This window comes from Amblyomma maculatum, chromosome 10, assembly GCF_055883805.1.
Source record: "Amblyomma maculatum isolate TAMU_Amacu chromosome 10, ASM5588380v1, whole genome shotgun sequence".
Classification (NCBI taxonomy): Eukaryota; Metazoa; Arthropoda; class Arachnida; order Ixodida; family Ixodidae; genus Amblyomma; species Amblyomma maculatum.
In genome coordinates, this window is record NC_139353.1 from 30,779,864 (window position 1) to 30,801,897 (window position 22,034).

General features: G+C 44.7%; 1 protein-coding gene across 1 annotated transcript in view; it reads right to left on the minus strand.

The window, feature by feature from the left end:
- The window catches only part of Task6 (TWIK-related acid-sensitive K[+] channel 6), a 94,014-nt gene extending 88,203 nt beyond the window's left edge, over positions 1-5,811 (minus strand). Inside the window, exon 1 of the mRNA XM_084582379.1 lies at positions 5,362-5,811. Within this exon, the coding sequence (XP_084438505.1) occupies positions 5,362-5,644 (283 nt within the window). The 5' untranslated portion in view covers positions 5,645-5,811. The remainder of the gene's footprint in view (positions 1-5,361) is intronic.
- Between the last annotated feature and the right edge of the window lie 16,223 nt (positions 5,812-22,034).

Genomic DNA, 22,034 nt, shown 5'->3' on the forward strand with positions numbered 1-22,034 from the left:
AACTAGTTTTTGAAATTGGGGCAGTTAATAATGCGCTGTCTCTTCAAGATGCGTCCTGCGTCAGGGGCGGCTAACAGTTAACGGATTTGATGAGGTGCAAGTCGTGTTTCGGGCAATGCGCAGCCGGCCACTTTTGCTGTCGAGCTGTTGCTCGGGTGAATCCGTAGTTGCAACACCGAACTTGTTATGCCCCGGTGCAGGAAAATACCGCTGAAAGCTCCATGCTCTCAAAGGGCTCCACAAATAAAAGGGGATGTGGAAGTATTTAACACCTTGATAAAACTTCACGAATCAATATACGGCCGGCACCTGACAGCGAACCAGATATTACACGAGCCGACGCGCGCCGATGCCACCGGTGACCACTGACATGGCGGACAAGGCGTGACGATGCTCGCGCTCTCTGGTGGTACGGCCTCAGTCACAGAGAGACAGGCAGAATAAGAAACAAAAAAATTGTTGCAGGCACTTAGTCTCTTTTAAGTGCTGTAAGGCGAAAGCCTTTCCTGCGGCTTTTTGCACTCTGCCGCTGTTTCACTCATTAGCATTTTATTTTTTGCTTCCTTTTCTTTCTTTCTTTTTCTCGTTTTTTTTCTTTTTTTACTCTTTATCTTTTACTACCTTTTTCCTGTTTTACTTTTGACTGTTTTCGATGTAATTCAATTACAAGGCCTGGCATTAAAGCTTTACAACTTTTTGTACGTTTCTTGCACAATTTCGACGTCCGTGTTTCTTTTGACGTCTGCACACTATATCGACGCCCATGGCTGTTACGACGTCTAATTGACCTTTTTTTGCTCTAATTAATTAAATAATTACTTCACGTCAAGAAACTTTGTCATAGAGACATTTTATCACCTTTTACTCAAAAAATTATTATTTACTCATAAATCCCATCATTATTCGACAGGGACGGTGTGAAACCTTTCTCGAACGGACGCTTTCTCCGTACACCCAAGAGCCTCTAAAAGCTTTCGCCTTAAAAACTTTAGGATAAGAAGGAGACCTTGAAACCCTATTGAACATCTGAAAACAGTGCCAGGACATCGAATAGCTCGCCGAGTAATTCTGCGTATCCCCAAAAAACAACACATATCCCCAAATCGCATATTTCTATGTTGTACGAATACAGTAACTGCTCTTTCTGTGTCGGCGACAAACAACGCACTCGAAGGTAAACGCTTTCTGCAAATCCACTGATAGAAAGAAAAAAAAAAAAAACTCTGAGAGCACCGCAGGGATCTGCATTGAATAAATTCTAAATCATGTGCCGCTGCTCTTTAGTAGCTCCTAGTAGCATTTGATGCCTCTCCAGCACTTTTGAGTGTCATGACTTTGACTTACACAAGTCATGGACTCCATAGTCATGCACATTTGATCTCCTATCTGACGACACATGACAAGTGACTATGACTCATGACTAAACTATAATTGCCCATATGACATGACATTTATATACCATTTTGTCATTACATACACATTCATTACTACCAGTCTCATCTTCACACGCTACATTTTGCTTCCACGTTATCGCAAACATAGCCAAGTTAGGCTTTCGCCTTAATAAGCTGTCATTCAGGAACACTGCACCTTTCCTTGAATGTGATCGGCTTACAGCAAAAACAAGTGGTTCTGCGTGGCAGTAGCAGCATCGTTTTCGAAATTATAAAAGAGAATGGAACTAGGAAGGGAGCCCGAGGCAGTGGCTTTGTAAGCGGAAGATTAATCAATTAACACTGATACATAAACATCGATCATGGAGTAAGCTGCTTATAATTGCCACAATGAAAGCTTCAGCTTGAGCTTCCGCGCCTGAAAAAAAGGAGATTTGCAAGTCGGATGCCTTAGACATGTCACAGTAGCCAGCATCAAGACTACAGCAGCAGCTTACCCTGAAGCATAAGAAAGCTGACTGTACAGAGCGATCACGAATAAAGCAGCGCTGATCAAGAATAGGGACATGCTGAAATGGCGGCGGTGGCAAAATTGTTTACTGACAAAAATAGATGGGGAAGACGCACAGCATGAAGCACTAACTAGACAATTTTAAAACGAAACAAAGAAGTGAGACCAGCTTGTGATTACCGACCTAGGTAATACACGAGAGATATTTCATGCACGAGGAAACTTGCAAGACCGTATGATTTTAGTAACTATTCAAGTTATAGCAGAAGCGTATATATTTCTATAAGTTTTCTGTACGGCAACGGGCATTCCACCTCTGCGTGACGAAAGAGAGTAATTCAGTTTATTAACGCTCGCCTGCACTATGCCCTTGTGCAGTGCCATTAAAGTGGATTTCTTAATTTGATAAAAGCTTCGCACTCGCCTGTCACCGTTAGCCCGTAGACGCAAACAAATTAATGACCAAAGCAGTCACTCACCTCGAAATGGTCTTTTCCACTAAAATCTAAAAGACGGAAAGATTCTCTCGGTGCATTTGACAAGGAGCAAGCATGTTTCTAGAATGTTCCTGGTTGAGTGGTGTTCGACTCAAATGTCGCGAAGTCTTAAGCTTGGTCGTGTTTACGTAATCGTTCGCATAGTGCACGACGCTGCCGGAATTTGTCTGCAGACTGGTCAGCACCAAACAGCTTCATCTTAGCACGTTCTTGAAGCTTCAGATTATTTCGAGTTAAGAACACTATTGTAGAAACTTGAAAGACATATATTGCGGAATGCATTTCTACATAATAGTGAAGGCTGTTGCGTAGCATTGAAATTGCAAACTTCGATGACAGATGCCCAAGGAATAGCAGAGAAGTAGTCACACATCTATATATAGTTTTCGCGGAAGAAAGTGTAATGAGGTTGTATACTGCTTGAGGCTCTATTATGGCGGAGCTTTGTTTGAAAAAAAAAAAAAAACGCGGTAACGAAAGCGGGTGGTGAAATTGTGAAAAGATGTCGGAGCGGAGCGCTCAATCGCTGTCGAGAGTTCGAGGGACTCAGGTTTGAGGCGTTGCAGTTTTCTGTTGCTACATTGCCGGGTTGCCGGAAAGATGCGCAATCTAACAGCATATTACTTTTCTGTTAGATGTTGTCGTTATAGTGAGAACACGCTCATATCTGCCAGGGAATACTAGAACAACTGACGTACTCAATGAAGGGCACTTTACGGTTGCAAGTCGGTAATAGGCAACAGTTCAGTCAAAGTAAATACGTAAACAAAGGCGGCAGGTGTTACGTAGAGTGGAATATAGAAAGGGCCTACCAGAAGTTTATCTGCGGGTGGGGTAAGCCCCGCCATTATTCTACCGGCCATTGCCCCACCCGTAGCGACACATCAATACAGTAACCAAGATTTAGAATTTGAAGCACAGGTCTATAGGGTCTTGGCAGGTCGACGTGAAACGGTCCAAATTCAATCCACACAAATTTATTTTTCGTTTGCAGAGATGCAGAGGAACATTTTTTGCAGGTTTCTATTGTTAAAAAAAAGTTTATTTGTGTTAAGATGGGGGAAGATTGTGGGAAAAGTAAAAAATCAGACCGGCTGGTCCCCCCTCCGATTCCCACTGGAAGCAGATATTTTTGATTAAAAAAATGACAAGCTCCGCTGCGCTCGATAACAAAAAAAAAAAAAAAAGAGAGAAACAACCTTTATTTTTGGTATAAAATATAAAATAATTAAACCTATTCATTGTAGATGTTTTGGGACGTATCAAGTATATACATATCAGGACAAGCGAACATAAAAACGTACCTTCAATAGAAAACATGAAATGAAGAAAAACTACAGCAGGATTTGTTGGCATTATGACGGTCGAGAAATTAGAATACAGTTTGAAAGAACACGTATCCAAGCTATTCAAAGATTCAATCATTATTTTTCGCAAATAGTGCTCTTCTGGCCTCAAAATTATAGTTCAAGCTCTACGTTGAAGCTGCACAGCACTAACCCGCAGCTTCTGCCGAAAGCTCGTTTGCGCACTTTGCTCCATGCCGCTGTCGACCCAATTCATTTATGCGAGCCGCATGACGCCGTAAACATTAGGCGTCGGCGGAGCGCGTGGCATAATCAATCATGGCCAAATAAGCCGAATCTCGCTGAAACTCTCTAAAAGGGTATTTGTACATACATCAGGACGTCCTTTATACCACATCTATTGCATATTGAAGACGTTTTTCAAAAAAGAAGAAGAATAATACATCCCGGATATTTTTTAGGGGCGCTTTCATCACGCAGCGTGGACTAAGGAATTTGAAAATTAGGGCATAAATTGAGCTGGTGAAATCGCCTTCTAAATAAAGCAAACCCATCTTTTCAAGGCTGTTTTCTTGTTCGGAAGTAAAAATCTACAACCTTTATTAAATAAGCCAGATGAAGGGAGCATTGTCGGAGCCCTGCAGTAAGATGGCACAGACAATGAGAAGTTATCGCCTGACATGCCGTTCCAAATAAAGATAACGACAATATAACGTCTTTGGTCAGAATGCACACTTCACAGTGGATGCGTTTCCCAGGCAAGAGTTACTTTTAGGGCCAGAAGCGTCTCTTCTGCTTTTTTGTTTTGTTCTCACTAGCGATTACAGCGCGGTCTCCTGTTCTCCGCCTCCTGGTACCCGTCTCTTACCCCATTCGGGTATTTGTCATTTGAGTTTTGGCCTGCAATAAAAAAAAAATCAATAAAATATATCGGCCTATTTCTTAATGAAGAATTGTGGCACTTGATGCAATGGGAGCTGTTTTCAATTCCATAGACCAAGGTACTAGAGTGAATTCCGAGTGTATGTATGTACTGACTACGCTTATCCGCGGCATGTCACACGGATTAATGCAATACTGCCGCAAATGTACTATATTGACGCTAGAAGAAGTAGAGCAAACCAGAAAAACCCAGCAAAAATAAAACATGAAGTTTAGATCCAGCACCCGCATGTGTGCATAGAGACCAGTTCGAATACTGGTGCTTAGACTGTCCAAATACAACCGTGAGTAAGGTTGCTGTGGCCACCAAATACAGAGAAACGAGGCTATTAAGCCGACTTCGGCAACACGACCACGAGAAGAACACAAAGCATTCAGCATATCCCCGCCATCTGAACCTTAACGCAGCGGCAAAGCGTCCGATACAGGAATAGCCGCGGGATCCGGTGTCGCCGAACCGCTACGTTATCTCCCATTCATTGCGTAAACGCATGGCTCGGGCGGCTTCGACTCATTGATGAAAGCCGGGTGTAACAGCGTTTTCTTTTTTCCGGCCCTGCAACGTGCTCGTCATCGCCTCGCAAGCACGACGCGAACTAAGCACTCGCACGCAGGTGTAACGCACGCACAGCGCATGGATGGAAACGTTGCACGTTCTCGCGAACCTGGCGCCCACGCTTCTCCGCCAGGCAGGCAAGCTCTGCACTCACCGATGGTGGTGAGCACGGTGGTGGCAAAGTAGAAGGCCCCGGTGAACTTCCACTGGGTGCCGGCACGATGCGGCACCATCTTGATGACGACCGTCTGCCAGATCTTGCGGTCGTCTGCGCTGATGTTGTACTTGCGCACGAGCATGTCCTCGATGTAGGTGAGCGTCTTGTGCTGCTTTCCCTCGTGGTCCGACTCGAGCGCGTCGAAGATGGCCGCGCCGACCAGAAGGTACGTGAAGGTGCACACGATGAGCGACAACGTGCGCACGTTTTGCCGCTTCATGGCAGGGGGCCGCCGGCCGCGCCGGCGTGATCACGACCAGGGCGAGCCGGCGCATCGTGCTCCAGGCATGACGCGCGGCCCCTGACTAGGCCTAACGGGACTCCGCTGCTTTCGCTGCCCGGGCTCGCAGGCGACGACGACGGCAACGCCGCCGCTGCCGCGGCAGCTGGTTCCTGCCACGGAGTGCTCGCGGCGCTAGAGTCGCGGGCGCGAAAACCCTTTTCTTCTCCCTTTTCCTCTCTTTTCCCCTTCCCCCTTTTTCTCCTTTCTGCTCCTTCTTTTCCCTGACGTTCCTGCAAAAAAAAAAAAAAGAAGACGAAACCACCGCCACCGCCGCAGCAGTTCTGCAGACATCACTTGCTCGCGCTCGGCACTGTGACTCCATTCCGGCGCTCGACCGATCGATTGCACCCCATCCTTCTCTTCCTTTCCCGTGACGTGGCCGGGCACGTGACCTGATGACGTCAAAGCTAGGGCTCAGTGTGTTCCCCGGCTCTGCCAGCAAACCTTGGCGCGCTTCCTTGATGAACAAATATTTTGTTCATTTCATTTTCCCTGCAGTTCTTTCTTCGCAACAACCGGCTTGGACGTCTGCAAAATGAACAAAAATAGAACTCCATCTTGGAGTTCGAGTACATTCGCTAAAAGCGCATCTGTCCAGTGTTGTGAAAATGTGCGGCTTCGGGTTTGCAAAGGTTTCTTTCTAAAGTGTTCGTGCTCGCAAGTTTGCGAGCTGCCAAGTGTAAACATTTTGGGCAGCCCTGCATGTGCAGCAGCCTTGTACAAACTTGCAAAGGGTGATGTACTGGCGGTGAGCTGGATGTTAGCGAGGTCAACTCTTTGACCAGTGGGGCTTAAGCGCACTCGAAGAAAATTCATCACACCCGCCAGCCTAAAAAGCGGTTCTGTCTGGGTTATGTTCACACTGCTCTCTTGCACGTAAAAGAGATGTTTGCTGATAGCTAAAAAAAAAAAAAAAGGAGCACTGTTCTCGTGAGGTGGTAACGGGATTATTTGGGGCGCCGACTGTGGATACGACCCGTTCCTATCTATTGAGCTATTGAACATCTCTCAGTATTAGAGTTCTCTTACTAAAACATCGTATGAACTCTTACGCATACGGCGGCTTACTCATGCAAGCATAACATTCCCTGCAGTTTGCATCCCGGCATGTGACACACTATTACTCACGCTAATCAATTTGTTGCGGCTTGAGAAAGTACCCAACAAATCATATCATGTTATGCTAATATAACTCGCAGAATCCGACCTCAACAATTGGCTCCTCTATCATTTCAATTGCATTTATGTCTTTTAGGTGGAGGTCAAATCATTTCCCAGGGTTTCTTTTTTCTTTTCTTGAAATTTGAAAGAGAGAGGCAACGGTCGCGGAATTCGGTCTAGTATGTACAGCAAAATGACAATAGTTACAGGGCACTACGATAAACAAGTAAATCCATTCGTACAAGGAAAAGCAATAACAAAAATGACAGAAAACTTGTGTACTAGGAACTCTAGAACTGAACTGCGTTAGCGTGAAAGGTTGGGCTAGTTAGCACGTATTCATGGTTAATGAGCTCAAAAAAAGGCGGCAGAGGAGACGACGACAACTGCAGAAGTGGAGACCTGTTCGATAAGCCTGCAGCACCCCAATCTTGGAGCAATCTAATAAAGTTACTTGATGAGTTGTATTCAAAAGGTAATTCAAGAATTGCAGGGTAAGGTTTCAGTAAATTTGGCACTTATTATGCGAGCTACTTAAAAGCGCAATTTGCAGTTCGTAATGCTGGCGCCAAAAATGCTTACCTCCAGAAGAAATGAGGTACTGTTTTTGTTTCCTTTGTTTATGATAAACATAGTGCTTCAACGAGCGGACACCTATGCCATCTATAACCTTACTCAATTCAAAATCAGATAGGATTTGTGCTTACCAAGGGATAAGTCTGTTGTAGCATAAGAAGCATTCCTCTGCATCGAATAACTTTCTCCTCGTTTCTGCTACATCGATCTATATATTTTTTTTCTAGTTGGCATTTCAGGCAAGCGTACCGTAATCTGTTTAGGAATGCGAGCGTGAATAATCAAATTACAATTTCGCCTACTCTGGTAACAGGTTTATCAAGTATCATTCATAACAACTCATTATTTTATTGGCTCCTTTAGTATAAACGCTCTCCTTCAAATGTGAGGAAGAAACTAATTCGTCTCATTTCTGTTCTAAGTGGGACGTACTTTGTATATGTGACATGTAAATTTAGTTCTATTGGTTCAGTCACAACAAAAGCTATTGTATAGCGAAGAATTCGAAATTTCCTGTGTGTCCTGACAATTCATCCGGCCAAAAGGGTGCACTTCAGAAGGGAAAATGTTTGGGCGTGTTGGTTCATCGTCAAAAGGGTGCAGCAGTGTAATTCGAAAAAGAAATTATAACTTCCAATAAATTAAGCGCGTCATGAAATTTGTGCAGAGAGCTGTTTAGTGCTGCTGTTAGTCATAAAAGCCATCTCGCTGAACTGTCAGGTGCGACCGGATAACGCAACTTTGCGCGTGAAATTCCATCTTAAGTTCAAGGGTCAATGACACCAAGTACGCATTTTATGCTCAGTGGTGAAGAAACAGCCGACTATTCAAGAGATAAATTTTTGTCTGAGGAACACCACTGATTTGAACCCCCCTCCTTTTTTTTTCTTCCCTGCAACATTTTTCTTAATTCACGATGCACGTCAAAAAACGTCCACCACCCACCATGCACCTCTAAATGCATCCCCCAAGATTGCATTAGTTCTTTACCACGTGTAAATAAAAAAAGAAGTGAACGAAAGAAGAAAAAAACAAACGGTAACGTCAACCTAAGCAATGTCGCCTTCGCGAGAGCTACCGCTTCCAGCAAGTGCACTCCAAACCATCCCGTCACGTGGACCGAACGTGTCGGCGAGATCAACCACCGTCGCTGTGACGTCACTGCGTGAAAGCTCGTTTCATTCTGATGGTTCTCACGCGTGTCGCTAACCGTAATGCACGCGACGATCCACGCGTTGCTTTCGCTGTCTCGTCCACACGCGCACTCTCTGCTCTGGCGGGGCGCGGTATGTAAATGTGAATGAATACCCACACAGCAAACGGAGCTCAATGACAGGTTACCGTAGGACGGTGCTTATCGCGCACTTTCTCTCGGACTAGCACCGAGCAATACCAAGGACGTTCAAGGATGCTTAACGGGCTGGAGGTTGTTAAATAATGAGCTGAGTAGTAATCATAGCGCTGGCATAGAGCAAATAAGGTGACTAATATTCATTTATTACTGCGACTAATCTTATTACGCGATAGCCCATACAACTCGTTCCATCGAAAAGATGTCCACCGCGATCGTGACCTGAAAAAAAGCTTGGCGTCGTTCCAAACGGGTAGAAAAAAAAAACAAATTTCAGATTACGTTTCTAATGCAACCGTTCTTTGTGCAGCTTTCAGGATGATGTGATACCATTTTCCTTTCCGTTTAGCCTCCATCTGGTAGCCGAGTTGAAGGCGAGTTTGGTATAGAGATTCAAGACGATGACAGAATTACACCTCCGGTTGTATGCTGTTAAGAATAAGTACAGTACTCCGAAAAGCGAGACAGATACTGCGCCTTTCATTTCCCCCAAAACCAAACCAACTAAACGCGTCTCAATTCTAAATGTTGCCATGCGTTCAGCCAAGCGCTAGCATTTGGTATAGGATGCTACATGAACAGGAGCGGCATTCCGAATGGCATCTTCAGCAATTAAATTAAAGCCAGTGGTTGGTGACCTCTATTCAGATGAAAATTTGACTGGGTGTCTGAAGATAATACTCCTAAATACCAAGTAATGTTGAATTCGGGATCGAACTCCTAAAGTCGTTTAATAAATGTGCCTGTTATCTTGTTTGGTCTCTTCGCTAGATTTAAATAGAGACAGCAGACGTAAATAATATCTGGCTACAACAATCCAGTAGCCGCCGTCGACAGGGACCGCCTACATTTGAAGAAGGCCGAACTACAAAGTCTATTGGTAATCATAAACAAATTGTAAATAAAAAAAAAGACGAGCTGCGAAACGAGCAAAACGTGAGTTTGCTTAAAGAACGGAAAGACCCCGCTGTGAGCCTGATGGGTTTCAGCCGCATACGACTTTGCATACAGGGCAGTAGGACATGTGTGTGTGTGTGTGTGTGTGTGTGTGTGTGTGTGTGTGTGTGTGTGTGTGTGTGTGTGTGTGTGTGTGTGTGTGTGTGTGTGTGTGTGTGTGTGTGTGTGTGTGTGTGTGTGTGTGTGTGTGTGTGTGTGTGTGTGTGTGTGTGTGTGTGTGTGTGTGTGTGTGTGTGTGTGTGTGTGTGTGTGTGTGTGTGTGTGTGTGTGTGTGTGTGTGTGTGTGTGTGTGTGTGTGTGTGTGTGTGTGTGTGTGTGTGTGTGTGTGTGTGTGTGTGTGTGTGTGTGTGTGTGTGTGTGTGTGTGTGTGTGTGTGTGTGTGTGTGTGTGTGTGTGTGTGTGTGTGTGTGTGTGTGTGTGTGTGTGTGTGTGTGTGTGTGTGTGTGTGTGTGTGTGTGTGTGTGTGTGTGTGTGTGTGTGTGTGTGTGTGTGTGTGTGTGTGTGTGTGTGTGTGTGTGTGTGTGTGTGTGTGTGTGCGTGCGTGCGCGCGCACGTGCCAAAAACACGTTCATTAGCGAAGATGCGACGTTTCGACCAGGGTGCGGTATATATATATATATATATATATATATATATATATATATATATATATATATATATCAATGCAACTTGGTATGCATTTTTATATATCAAATGCGTGCAGTGAGCTAGACATTTGGACGTCATGGATAAGTTTTGATATTATAATGCGTCCGAAGTGCGCCTATCAAAAAGGCCCAATTTCCAGCTTAATTCTTGGCTATAGCTTATAACTCGCTTATAACTGAAACTGGCGCAATTATTATAGTTCATTATGCAGGCAGCTCATACAACTACATTACTACGAAGTCAATTTCAATTCCCAGGTTTAGAACGAGAGTTGTGATTGTTGTCTTTGCACAGATACTTTGGGATCATTGTATTGCTTACAGCGACCTTTATGTTATTTATTGATCGACTAACATACTTGAACGACATTTGAAAGCGCCCTTCCCAAGACTGATACGAAGAAAAAGTTTCAGAAACTCCGGATGCTAGCGACGTAAACCTTCCTTCAATTTACGTAAAATACCTTGCAGAATATGCCACAACAACAATTTTAAACGATAATCAATTTTCAATCACATCATCGCTTCTAACGCGTCCAGGCATGTCGCATGGTCTTGAGCTCCAAGGTAAAGAGATGTTCTATCATATACGCCGGATTAGTATATCATTTGCATATTAATTTCGTTGCATCCCGGCCATCCTCCAAACCTTCCACGACGGCTTAAGGTTACTATATGCGGAATTAGCTATCTGGTATGCTGGGCAATAATTAAATATAACCGAAGGAAGAAAACAGCGTTATGCTAATGAAGTTTTTGTTCTGCGGCACTGCATGCTATGCCCTCCTGGCTGTAGATTGATCTCAGTTTCTTCGGTTTTCTTCCTCTTATAGCAATAATATCTCTTCTCACTTATTCTCTCGTTCTTACGCTTTTTCTGTGTCCCTCCTGATTTGCATCTAGCCCAACTTTCCTGTCTTCCTCTGAGTGTTCAACAATAATAGCCGCAATAATAATGATCAGAAAGCCAATCGAAATAACATCTATAATGAAAAATAGCTATATTAATATGCGCAACAAGATGTATATTGATGTAGACAAAATGGAATAATAAACTAGACTGGAAAACGACAGCAATATGTCGGCGACTAATGAAAGTGGTCCCCAAAGCGTTTCCACGTGTGAATGGTCTCGTCGACATTGTCGCCGAGGCCGGCTGGTAGCTCCAGCAACGCTACATATATTTAATTGATCGACGCAGAGAGTATTAGGGAAGTTCGGACATGAACGATCCACCGTGCCACGAATGCGAAGGGACATGTTTACCTGTCTTGTAGTAATTTGTCGGAAAGAAGCACGGTACTTGTCGTCAGGAGTGTGCGTCACAGTAGGTTGAGTGAGTGGCGCCGAAGATAGTCTCAGGAAGGAGACGCCCGTAGCTACGACCTCTGGCGTCAGCATTACGAGCCGACTGCAGGCTGTGGGCGCAGGATCGACACGTGCGTGATTAATGATGCCGCTCAACTCTGATTATGCATATCTGAGCCTAATTCAACACCTATAATGCATTCAAGAGATAGATCGTTCATGCAAGTAACTCAGTGATATCCATGTATAATTATTTCAGTCTCTTGCTGTCAGTGTACGTCTGTTAAAAAAACTGCAGTCAAAGCAATCCTGCAAGTGAAAACGATTAGAAGGCTGCGAAGTCATTATTTCTTGATAACACCGGAGTTCTGCTTCATCGTACAAATGACAGTGATGGGATATACCCGAATTGACAGTGGCTGAGCATAACGAGATTCCATTCGGAACAAAACTGCCTACATCTTATCGTATCTCCCTCTCCTCAGTACACGCGCGGTGAGAACGTCGACGCGGTAGAGCTAAGCCTTAACAAAGGCAATCAAAATAGCCGTCTTTGAATTATTTTTCAATAACAGTTCAACCCGAGATATAGAGAATGATTAACGCACACTTAACGTTTGGACACACGATACAAGCGCCTCGCAAGCTGCAGAGTAGCGAAATGGCATTTCATTGCAGGTGAAAAACTGGGATGACCACTTAGCGTATAAACCTGGACATCAACACCTAATGTCTGTAGCTCAGGCAAGCTCCATCTACAAAACATGTGAGATACTTCCGCTCATTCTAACAAATGTGCAGTTGGCAGATACAGTGTGTGCTGGAGGCTGTGGAGGCTATAGCAATGCTTCCACAATGCATTCTGTCAGTCAAAGGAGCTTGTGCAGCCGGAATGCACCTTCATAAATGATCCCCTTCATAAAAAAGATCGCACATGACACATATATGCATGCTGCAATCACGTTTTCCCTGTGGGATGCCAAGAGCGACCTTTCCTCCTCTTAAGCAAGGTTCGCAGATGACCCAGGTCTGAATAGAAGCGATAAGATCGCCACTAAACGAAAAAAGCTGGCACAACACGCAATAGAAGGCACGTCTTTATTCCCCACTATGCGGCAAAGAGTCCATAAACGCATAAGGAAGGGAAAAAAAAAGGAGCGATAAAGGAGTTAGGGTTGAGGGGCTAAAGAGGAGAAAGAAATTAAGGACGCCGCGGGGAAGCGACAAAGCCTCGCTGCACGCGCGCACAATGCAAAGAGTAATGATTGGAAGCGAACCGCTCTTCCCGGGCCGGCCAGCGTGCGGTATCCATGGCGACGCCGATGACGTCACAGCGGGACTATCGCAGACGACACGACTCCTGAGCGTCGTCTGCTGCAGGCGGCCAGCCGGCCCCGTTTTGCGCCGATGGTGTTTCCGTCCGGCAAATATTAATAAATGCAGCAGAGAAACAAAGGCTGCATTGCTTGCGCCGTGTGCGTTATCTGATAAAGAACTCGCCCAGGCACCCGGCGCTTGGGAAAAGAATCGAAGCAGGTGGGGATCCTTGGGGCTTAACGGTGCATGGTTTTCCTCACGTTCTGCCTCGCTGCCAGAGTTTGGAGATCACTTAAGTTATGTGCGTAAAACTACAGACGTCAGTGGAAGATGTCCATTGTTCCGTCGGAAATAAACAGTTCGGTGCAAGTTAAACAAGCCGCAACTGTTCAAGCGTTATTACTTCGAAGAACAATGTTATCGAAGTCGCGTATCATTTGCCGTGTCAGGTATTGTAATGCGCGCGCCGCTGCAGTGATTTTACGCAGACTGTAGGATGTTCCCTCGCTGCTGAAAGGGTCAATGTTTAATATGTGCGTGTGATGAGAATGATACAGAAAGGGGAAGGGGTAGATATAGGGCATGCGACGTAATATAAAAATAGCTCGTATTGAATGAAGAATACAAATTTTTACCCTGCACTACACACTCGGTTGGAAATCACAGAATTGTTCGAAGAGCAATATTGACAGTTCGTTAAGGACAGAATACAATGTTGTTTCAGCGTCGCACGTTCGCCAAAGACGGCTGCTGTCGAAAAGTAAACACAGATCGAGCGTGCGTACTCGCGTTCGACTGCGCACTAGGCAGAGGGTTTTCACCACACAAAGGGTTAGTATGCGGCGAAGCACGCTTTTGCGATCCTCTGGTTAACGCTGCTAAGAACACTGCCATCTTCGCAACATACACCCGCACTAGGCAGAGGGTTTTCACCACATAAAGGGTCAGTATGCGGCGAAGCACGCTTTTGCGATCCTCTGGTTAACGCTGCTAAGTTCAAACACTGCCATCTTCGCAACGTGCACCCTTTGTCAAACATTTCGAGTCCAGGGGGTCTACTTCTGGACCATACTATGTAGCTTGTAATGCATTCCCAGGTTTCCAAACTTGCTGAAGGCAAGATTTTCCGTCCTATTCTCTCCAATGGCTAGGACTTCTACGATTGTTAAAGGAGTCATAATATACGGCTTAAAAGCAAACCCTCGGGGCTGTAAACTTTTCACAAAAGCTGTATCAAGAAAGTTCCCTTATGACGAGACCTAGACGCGATGGTGAAAGTTACCATGGCAAAGGTGGAAAACATACTGGCCGAAAAAAAAAAAAGACCCGCTAGAAAAGCGCAGATGGCGGTGACACTCAAAGGCAACATTAAAACAAGGCACAGCCCAAAGCAAATCTCAGTCGGTCGCAGGTCCAAACCTTGCGCTTTCGTGAAGAGGAACGCGGATGGAGCAAGACTCCAGGCAATGCACAAAAACTCCCCTGAGATCTCGCGATCATTCATTTTTGTTTATTTTCTAACAATTTCTTTACATTGGTGTACCTCGGACTTTTCGTGGTGGAGTATGCGCATAAGTGCTCAGCAAGAGTACGGCGCATTCAGATCTCGATGCTGGAATAAACAGGAGTTCACGTTCAAACAAAAGCCCGAGTGAACGAATGATGCCGAATACGTAAGCAGGTAGGAGTTCTGATTAGTTTCATGTTGTACGAATCCGTGTTGGTGACATGTTTTTCTGAACTGCGTTGAAAGAAAACGTCAACATAATGAAGGCAACGCATGTTACGCAGCATGCCGCTCTGCGGCTTCTAGCTCACTCCAGCTGTCGTGGGGCTATTTTGTTAGGTTTGACAAAGGTGGCACCTCCTCTTAGACCTTTAGCAGGTCTCTGAGGAAAGCTCATGTATTATTCGAGGTGATCGTCTACGCTTGTAAACGCAAGTACATGGGCAAGCCTTTCTCCCCCGGGCGAGCTTAAGAGAGTATTGGTGAGGTTGGCTACAGCCAAAGCCTGCTCACAACTTTGCTGCTCGTTGAGAGATGAGCGCCGACAGCTGCTAACCGCACTTCGCCGTCTCGTCGGCTGAAGCGGTGGCGCTTATGCCCGAGCAGTTGCAACGAAAGGCTGGGTCGTGGGCATCGCAGAAGGCGCGAATCTGGCAATACTTTATCTAGTCGCGGGTGAGAGCGCTGTAATCGTGGCCCATTCGGGTGAACGGGGAGGATATGGCAGTTGAGAAAACCAAATGTTTTATTCTTCGATACGGTTATGAGGTTGCAGGTCTGGATGCGCCATGATAAATCATGAGACAAGGTTAATCCTAAATACCTATAAGATGCTACTAATTCAATCGGAGTATTGGATATAGAATATTGGAAGCAATATGGACTATGACCACCAGAGTTTACATTTAGTAGGATACAGAGGTATTAGCCAGTTTTCATACCAAATAATTACGCTGTTAAGATTTGCCTGAAGACTGAGTAGATCACGAGAATTATTCATTGTGCAGTAGATGACGCAGTCGTCAGCAAACATCTGAATATTGCAGGAAATGTGGTCAGGTAAGTGATTAATATATATTAAGAATAAAAAGGGACCGATCACAAAACATTGAGGAGCACCTGATGTACCTGGGACGGTAATAGGCAAATGGCCATTAACAAAGACTGATTTGAAACGGTTAATGAGAAACTGATCAATACACTGCAGAATATTTGAGTGTAGGTTCACCTGGGAAAGTTTACAAACAAGCGGCGGTGAGGAACTTTATCGAAGGCTTTTTTTTTTAATCTGAAAAGAAGGCGTCAGTCTTAATGTTACGGTGATAATTATAGTGGAAGTCGTGGAGAACCAGAGCTAATTGACTTTCTCGAAACCAGTGTTGTGAAAAATGTTAAGAAATTGTTCGATTCCAAACAATATGTAATTTTTAGAGTAGATGACATGTTTAATTATTTTGCTGGGCGCACTGGTTAAGGATACACGGCAATAATTCAAGGGTGAGTTTTTGTTACATGATATATAGACTGGAATGACTTCCCTGTTTTCCAATCATCTGAAATGATCCCTGAAGAAAGTGGATGGAATAGCTGGCATGAAAGCTTCCATGTCAAACAACGGAAAGGCGCAATAAGTTCACGCGTGAAAACAGACGCAAACGCCTTGTTAAATATTTCCGCGTACTCATGGTGACTAACCACTTCTTGCGGGTCGTTAGTCAATGTAATGTTATAGTTTGGTTTGTTTTGTTTTGTGGGATTTAACGTCCCAAAGTGACTCAGGCTACGAGAGACTCCTCGATGTAACATTATGACCGTGTGGTTGCTGATTAGTAGCTTTGGTAAATCATTGTGATAAAATGAGTGCTTGATGTTTGCGAACTGCATGTAAATAGTATTTTTCTGCTGCGATGTATATGTCCCAAGCGACCTGGTTGTTATTGCACTCAATTGAACGAAACAACTCCTCCTTCTTATTTTCTAATCGTTCTAGATGTTTCGTCAACAGTGGCTTATTACGATTGGTTTGGGTAGTAATCCTTGGGACAAATACATTACCGAGCACATTTAACCTATTTTTGAATATCGACCAGTTTTCCTGAATAGAGCGCGTGTTGAACGTAGATTGGCACTTGGAAAAAAGGCGCTATGGTCTTCTCTTTGTTTTTTGCTTTGTAATTCCCTTCATCGCAAAGGCTTATTGTTTTCTTGCATGAGAGGTTTTGAGCGGAGTTAAATTAATCTTGTCAAGGACACGCGTCGTGACTTAAGTGCTTCGACAGCATGAAATTTTTAGTAAGCGTCAGGGCACATATGGTTATGGACTATATGACCACTTGATTGCGCATCTTTAGAGATTATGTAATCAGTTATTGACATCAAGGATAGAATGAGAGAAAGAAGATGGCTGCACAGTATGAAAATGTACTGAACAAGGGTAGGAGGGAAGCCTCCATTCGCAAGCCGAGCCAACGTTTCGACAAGTTGTGTTCGTCTGGGCTATGACCGTTTGATGGCGTCTTCTAAGATTATGTTATTGGCATCAAGGATAAAATGAGAGAAAGAAGTTGGCTGCACAGTATGAAAGAGCACTGAACAAGGGTAGGAGGGGAGCCTCCGTTCGCAAGCCGAGTGAACGTTTCGACAAGTTGTGTTCTTATGGGCTATGACGATTTGATGGCGTCTTCTAAGGTTATGCGATCAGTTATTGGCCTCAAAGACAAAATGAGAGAAAGACGATGGCTGCACAGTATGAAAGAGCACTGAACAAGGGTAGGAGGGGAGCCTCCGTTCGCAAGCCGAGTCAACGTTTCGACAAGTTGTGTTCTTCTGGGCTATGACGATTTGGTGGCGTCTTCTAAGATTATGCGATCAGTTATTGGCCTCAAAGACAAAATGAGAGAAAGACGATGGCTGCACAGTATGAAAGAGCACTGAACAAGGGTAGGAGGGGAGCCTCCGTTCGCAAGCCGAGTCAACGTTTCGACAAGTTGTGTTCGTCTGGGCAAGAGAAGTCCACTTGTCGAGGCGTTGGCTCGGCTTGCGAACTGAGGCTTCCCCTCTACCCTTGTGTCGTGCTCTTTCATGTAGTTATTGGTATATAACTGGAGGCGAAACGAAGAGGTGTCCGTGTGCTGTGCGATGTCAGCGCACGTTAAAGATCCCCAGGTGGTGGAAATTTCTCCGTTCGCCCTCCACTACGGCTAATCTTTCTCTCTTTCCACTTTAACTCCCACCTTCCTCCCTTCCCTTACGGCGCGGGTCGGGTGTCCACAGAGCAAGTGTGACAGTTACTGCGCCTTTCCCTTCCTGTGAACCAATTTAACTTAACTTAACTTTAACGTCGGCGTCGTGGGCGTAACAGCGAACTTCATTCATCGGTCACCATGCGCTGACGTCCATCATGATGTCATGAGTCACTGCGACGCGCCACGCTGTATGGTCAGCTTCACCTATAGCGAAGACACAGGTGACGTCACTACAAACATGGCACGCTGATTCGTCCGAAGATAGTTTGGTTCAGTTTGGTTTCGGTTATAAAGTTTAACATTTCATAGCGACTAAGGCTAGGAGAAACGCTGTAGTGGAGGGATCCGGAAATTTCGACCACCTGGGGCTTTTTAACGCGCACTGACATCGCACAGCATACGGACGCCTTCCTTTTCGCCCCCATCGAAAGGGCCTGCGACTCGAATTTGATCCCGTGTTCTTGTGTTTAGCAGTAGAGAGCCCTAACCGCTATGCCAGAGCGGCGAGCAAGGTCCTAAAATGGTGACGTCATGAGGGACAGCCCAACGATGCCACGCGCAGCTTGCCAGATAAGACAAATAATAATGAATAAAAATATATATTCAGCACCGCAAACAGCTGTCATCAAATCTAGTGCATCTCAGCAGTAACTGTCCTTTGAGTTTATCCGCTGCAGAATCAGCTGAAGCTGAAACGCAGGCTACAATACTTGAACCCCATTTATTTTATTTTTGTTTGTTTCACGTATAAATGCATCCTAAACCTTTCAGGTCAGGTTTTGGTGCACCCAGTTTTGCACCCCCAATTTTAAGGCCTTCTGCGCCCGCACTTCGCGGCAACACTTTTCTATAAGTAAAGAAAAGCTCACCTGCGAAAAACAATTCTGGTATAAATTATCCTGGTTAAAAATACCATTCTGGTTTTTATAGATACGTTTAGCGAAAGGGAGAAATAGAAAAGCTTTTAGTGAAAAAGAGAGAATTTAGTCAGCATTTCAAAATCAGCTGACATCCCACGCTGCACGGGTGATAAAAGACGGAAGGATCGAGACGTGCAGAAAATGACAAAGTCTTGAAACACATTTTCAAAAATGTTTTAAGTAATAAAGCAAAAAGTCTAATTTCGAGTGAGATGGAACAAAGTAGTAGCTAAAGAGGTATAAAAGTGCAATGCTCTGCAAAAGCTCTGACAAAGGTGACCGCATTGAGAGTGCGCAATGATGAAGAACGTGTATGTTTGCGAGTTCGACTATGGGACTATTAATATACAAACGGGCCAATAGACAGTTTATTGCCCGTCTCTGCAGCCTATGACAGGTCAAATGACTTTATAGTCCACTCTTAGAGGCACTTGATTGGGTAAGTGATTCCATAATATGTTCATGATGCGCACCGTTTGCTAGCATTCGCTGAGTTAAAAACAAAAAACAAAAAAAAAACATGCTGCACTATTTCGACTGAACTGCAATTGTCGTAGTAATGGGGACATTTCCCTTGCCCTGAATGGGACCATAAGCCATTTGTGACCGCAGTGTTTATACGAAGTCGATATAAACAGTTCTCAGATGGTGAACTCTAGGTGGTAGTCTCGGCCTGAGATGTGAGTCAATGGAATCAAAGAATGGGTAATGCTGTGTAACGGGTAAAGCTTCGTAAACGATTAGTTTTTTTTTTTTTTTCGTAAGCATGTTTTTTAGTCATTTCGGATGCATTCGATTTCACGGAGACGATACGCTTGTAGCTGCGACGTTCGAGACCTCTGCGAGCCGCTTCGTCAGCTTTGTCTTTGCCCAGGAGGCCACAGAAGGCTGGGATCCACTGAAGTGTTCTTGGTGGCTGACTGTAATAGCCAAGTGATACAGGTAGTCAATGTTAAGAGAAACTAACTGGGGATTTTTGCTCAGGGGCTTGAACAGTGATTGCAGCGCTGCTTTAAAGTCGATGAGCGGCCAGATGTTCGGCGCAGGAAAGAGCAGGCTGCTTCTTTAACAATATATGAACTTGTCCGTATCACGTGGTCTCGGGACATCGCACAACCCGCCGGCCATATCAGTGCACAGCCATGTCACCTGCCAAACTACAACCTGCCATGGTCGTGATTCATTGCTCAAAACAACGACGACTCAGGCGTCACCAACGCCGGATTATCTGGAGAACGGGACCTTTAAGTACATATAGTTATAATCCTAGGTTAAGATGGTCAAAGCAGCACGCAAAAGCCCACCTTGTTGGATGTGGATCTTGCACTTAGGTCTCGCATAAACTGCTTGATCCTGGGAGACGATAGTCCAAAGCGAGGAGAGGACTGAGCCAGGAGTTTATGAGGCTGCGTATTGTCACACCGTGACAATATAAAGAATTTGAAAGAATTGCACAGCTTTCCCAAAGCCGGAGTTACGGAGATTTATGCGGATTCGGAGTAGAAAGTGCGCCTTTCCTTGGAATGCAGGTAGGACATGTATTCGCCTAGGTTCTTAAGAGAGAAGCAATAACGTCTATAGCGGATGGCACCCTGCTTCTGCTAGTATTCCCGAAGAAAAGGAGCTCTTTAGAAGGACAAGACAGATCTAAGGGCAGCTGATACGCATGACTTGCAGTGATTCTTATTTATTAAAGGAATGTAAAAACAAAAAAAAAAAGCTGGTAAGCAATATCTTATTATTATTTCAACAAAGGCTCTCTGAAGCAGGACGATTGAGCGGCAGTGGTAGCCTCATAGTGTTCCCTCCATGAATCCGAAAAAATGCTTTGGCAATTCTCTCGAGGAATATTTTGATCTGAAGTCCCCAGGAGATATTTCTTCTCCACAACAACAGCAAGGAATTGTCGGGATCGTATATGTAAAGTGGCTCCTGTTCACTTAGAAAGAACAGGTACTTGGCCATTGTTTTTCTTGTCAAAGCCATGACAACACTATTTTAGTTGATAGATGAAGTCCACGGGGAGCCAGGAACATGGAGATAGATGTTCAGTAACTATGATGTCACTGATGGGTCACTTGGCTCGAAATGTATGCGCTTAATGTGCAGTTACCATCCGCATAAATCGTGACTTCAGGTTCCTCGCGGTATTCACTTTTTTATGTGTGTTATGTGTTTTTATATGTAGGGTTGAGCACAGTTCCCAAGCGCACACACGCATCTGTACAGCCTGAACCAGCGCTTGGTCACCTGGAGCACTCGTAAAGAGTTGCCACTCTTTTTTAAGCAGTTTCCGATCGACTTGTATAGCTTCTATCCAGAGGTCGAGGCTCCCAAAAGCTACAGGTACGGAAGTATGAAGAAAAGGGTCGAAAGCGGCCTTGATGTCAAGGAAGACAACTGTCGAAATGCGCCCAGCAACAAAGTCGTCTTCAAGTAATGAGCCAAAGGCAACAACATTATCAATCACAGACCTGTTTTAAAGAAACCCATTCATTACTTGGGGACACTGATCTCGGTTTCGAGGAACCATGGGATTCGGTTGTAGTTCATCCGCTTTATGGATCACGTACATAACTCACTAGGGCGATGGGCCGGAAAGATGCGTAGCTTGTTTTCTGCTTTCCTGGTTTAAAAATAGGCGAAATTTTATCCGGCTTCCGGTCCGAGAAACCTCACCAATCATCCAGGACGAATTGTGATATTCCTAGAAGCGCAAGCTAGATTTTCAGGGTAGCTATCCGACAGGCTCTCTCTCTCTCTCTCTCTGCCTTTGAGTGTAGATTTGCGCTGGTTTGCTTAGGCAATACCTATTGTCAGGTTTTTAATCGTGAGCGGCTGGCTGGCTGGCTGGCTGGCTGGCTGGCTGGCTGGCTTGCGCATACCTCTAACGGTCTACATAATTTAGGGTACCGGTTAGAGCGCATCCAACATCGAACGAAATTCTCGCTGCATTCTTCGACAAAGTTTGTCCCGCTAGCGCTGAATATGCCGTAGTGCACCCGGGTAGGCGCATAGTTGTTCAATTCTTTTTGGGCGAAAAGATTGGTTTTCAGTTCGCTTGCAAGCAGCATATAGCCCATATTATGTCTCATTGTTTGGTAGTAAAGGGCCATCTTTAACAAAAATTGCGTATTTTATTTCGCACAGTGAGCTACTGTCAAGGTTAATTTTGCGTTCCGGGTCAGAGCAGTGATTTCCTTACTTGCAGCCTTCTTGTACGCAACCTAATTCCTTGATTTATAATTTATAATAGGTGTCTTTGGTGACATCTATGTATGCACGGACAGATGAGAATGGGTAGTGACACGACCGCTCAATGGAAATGACACGGCCTC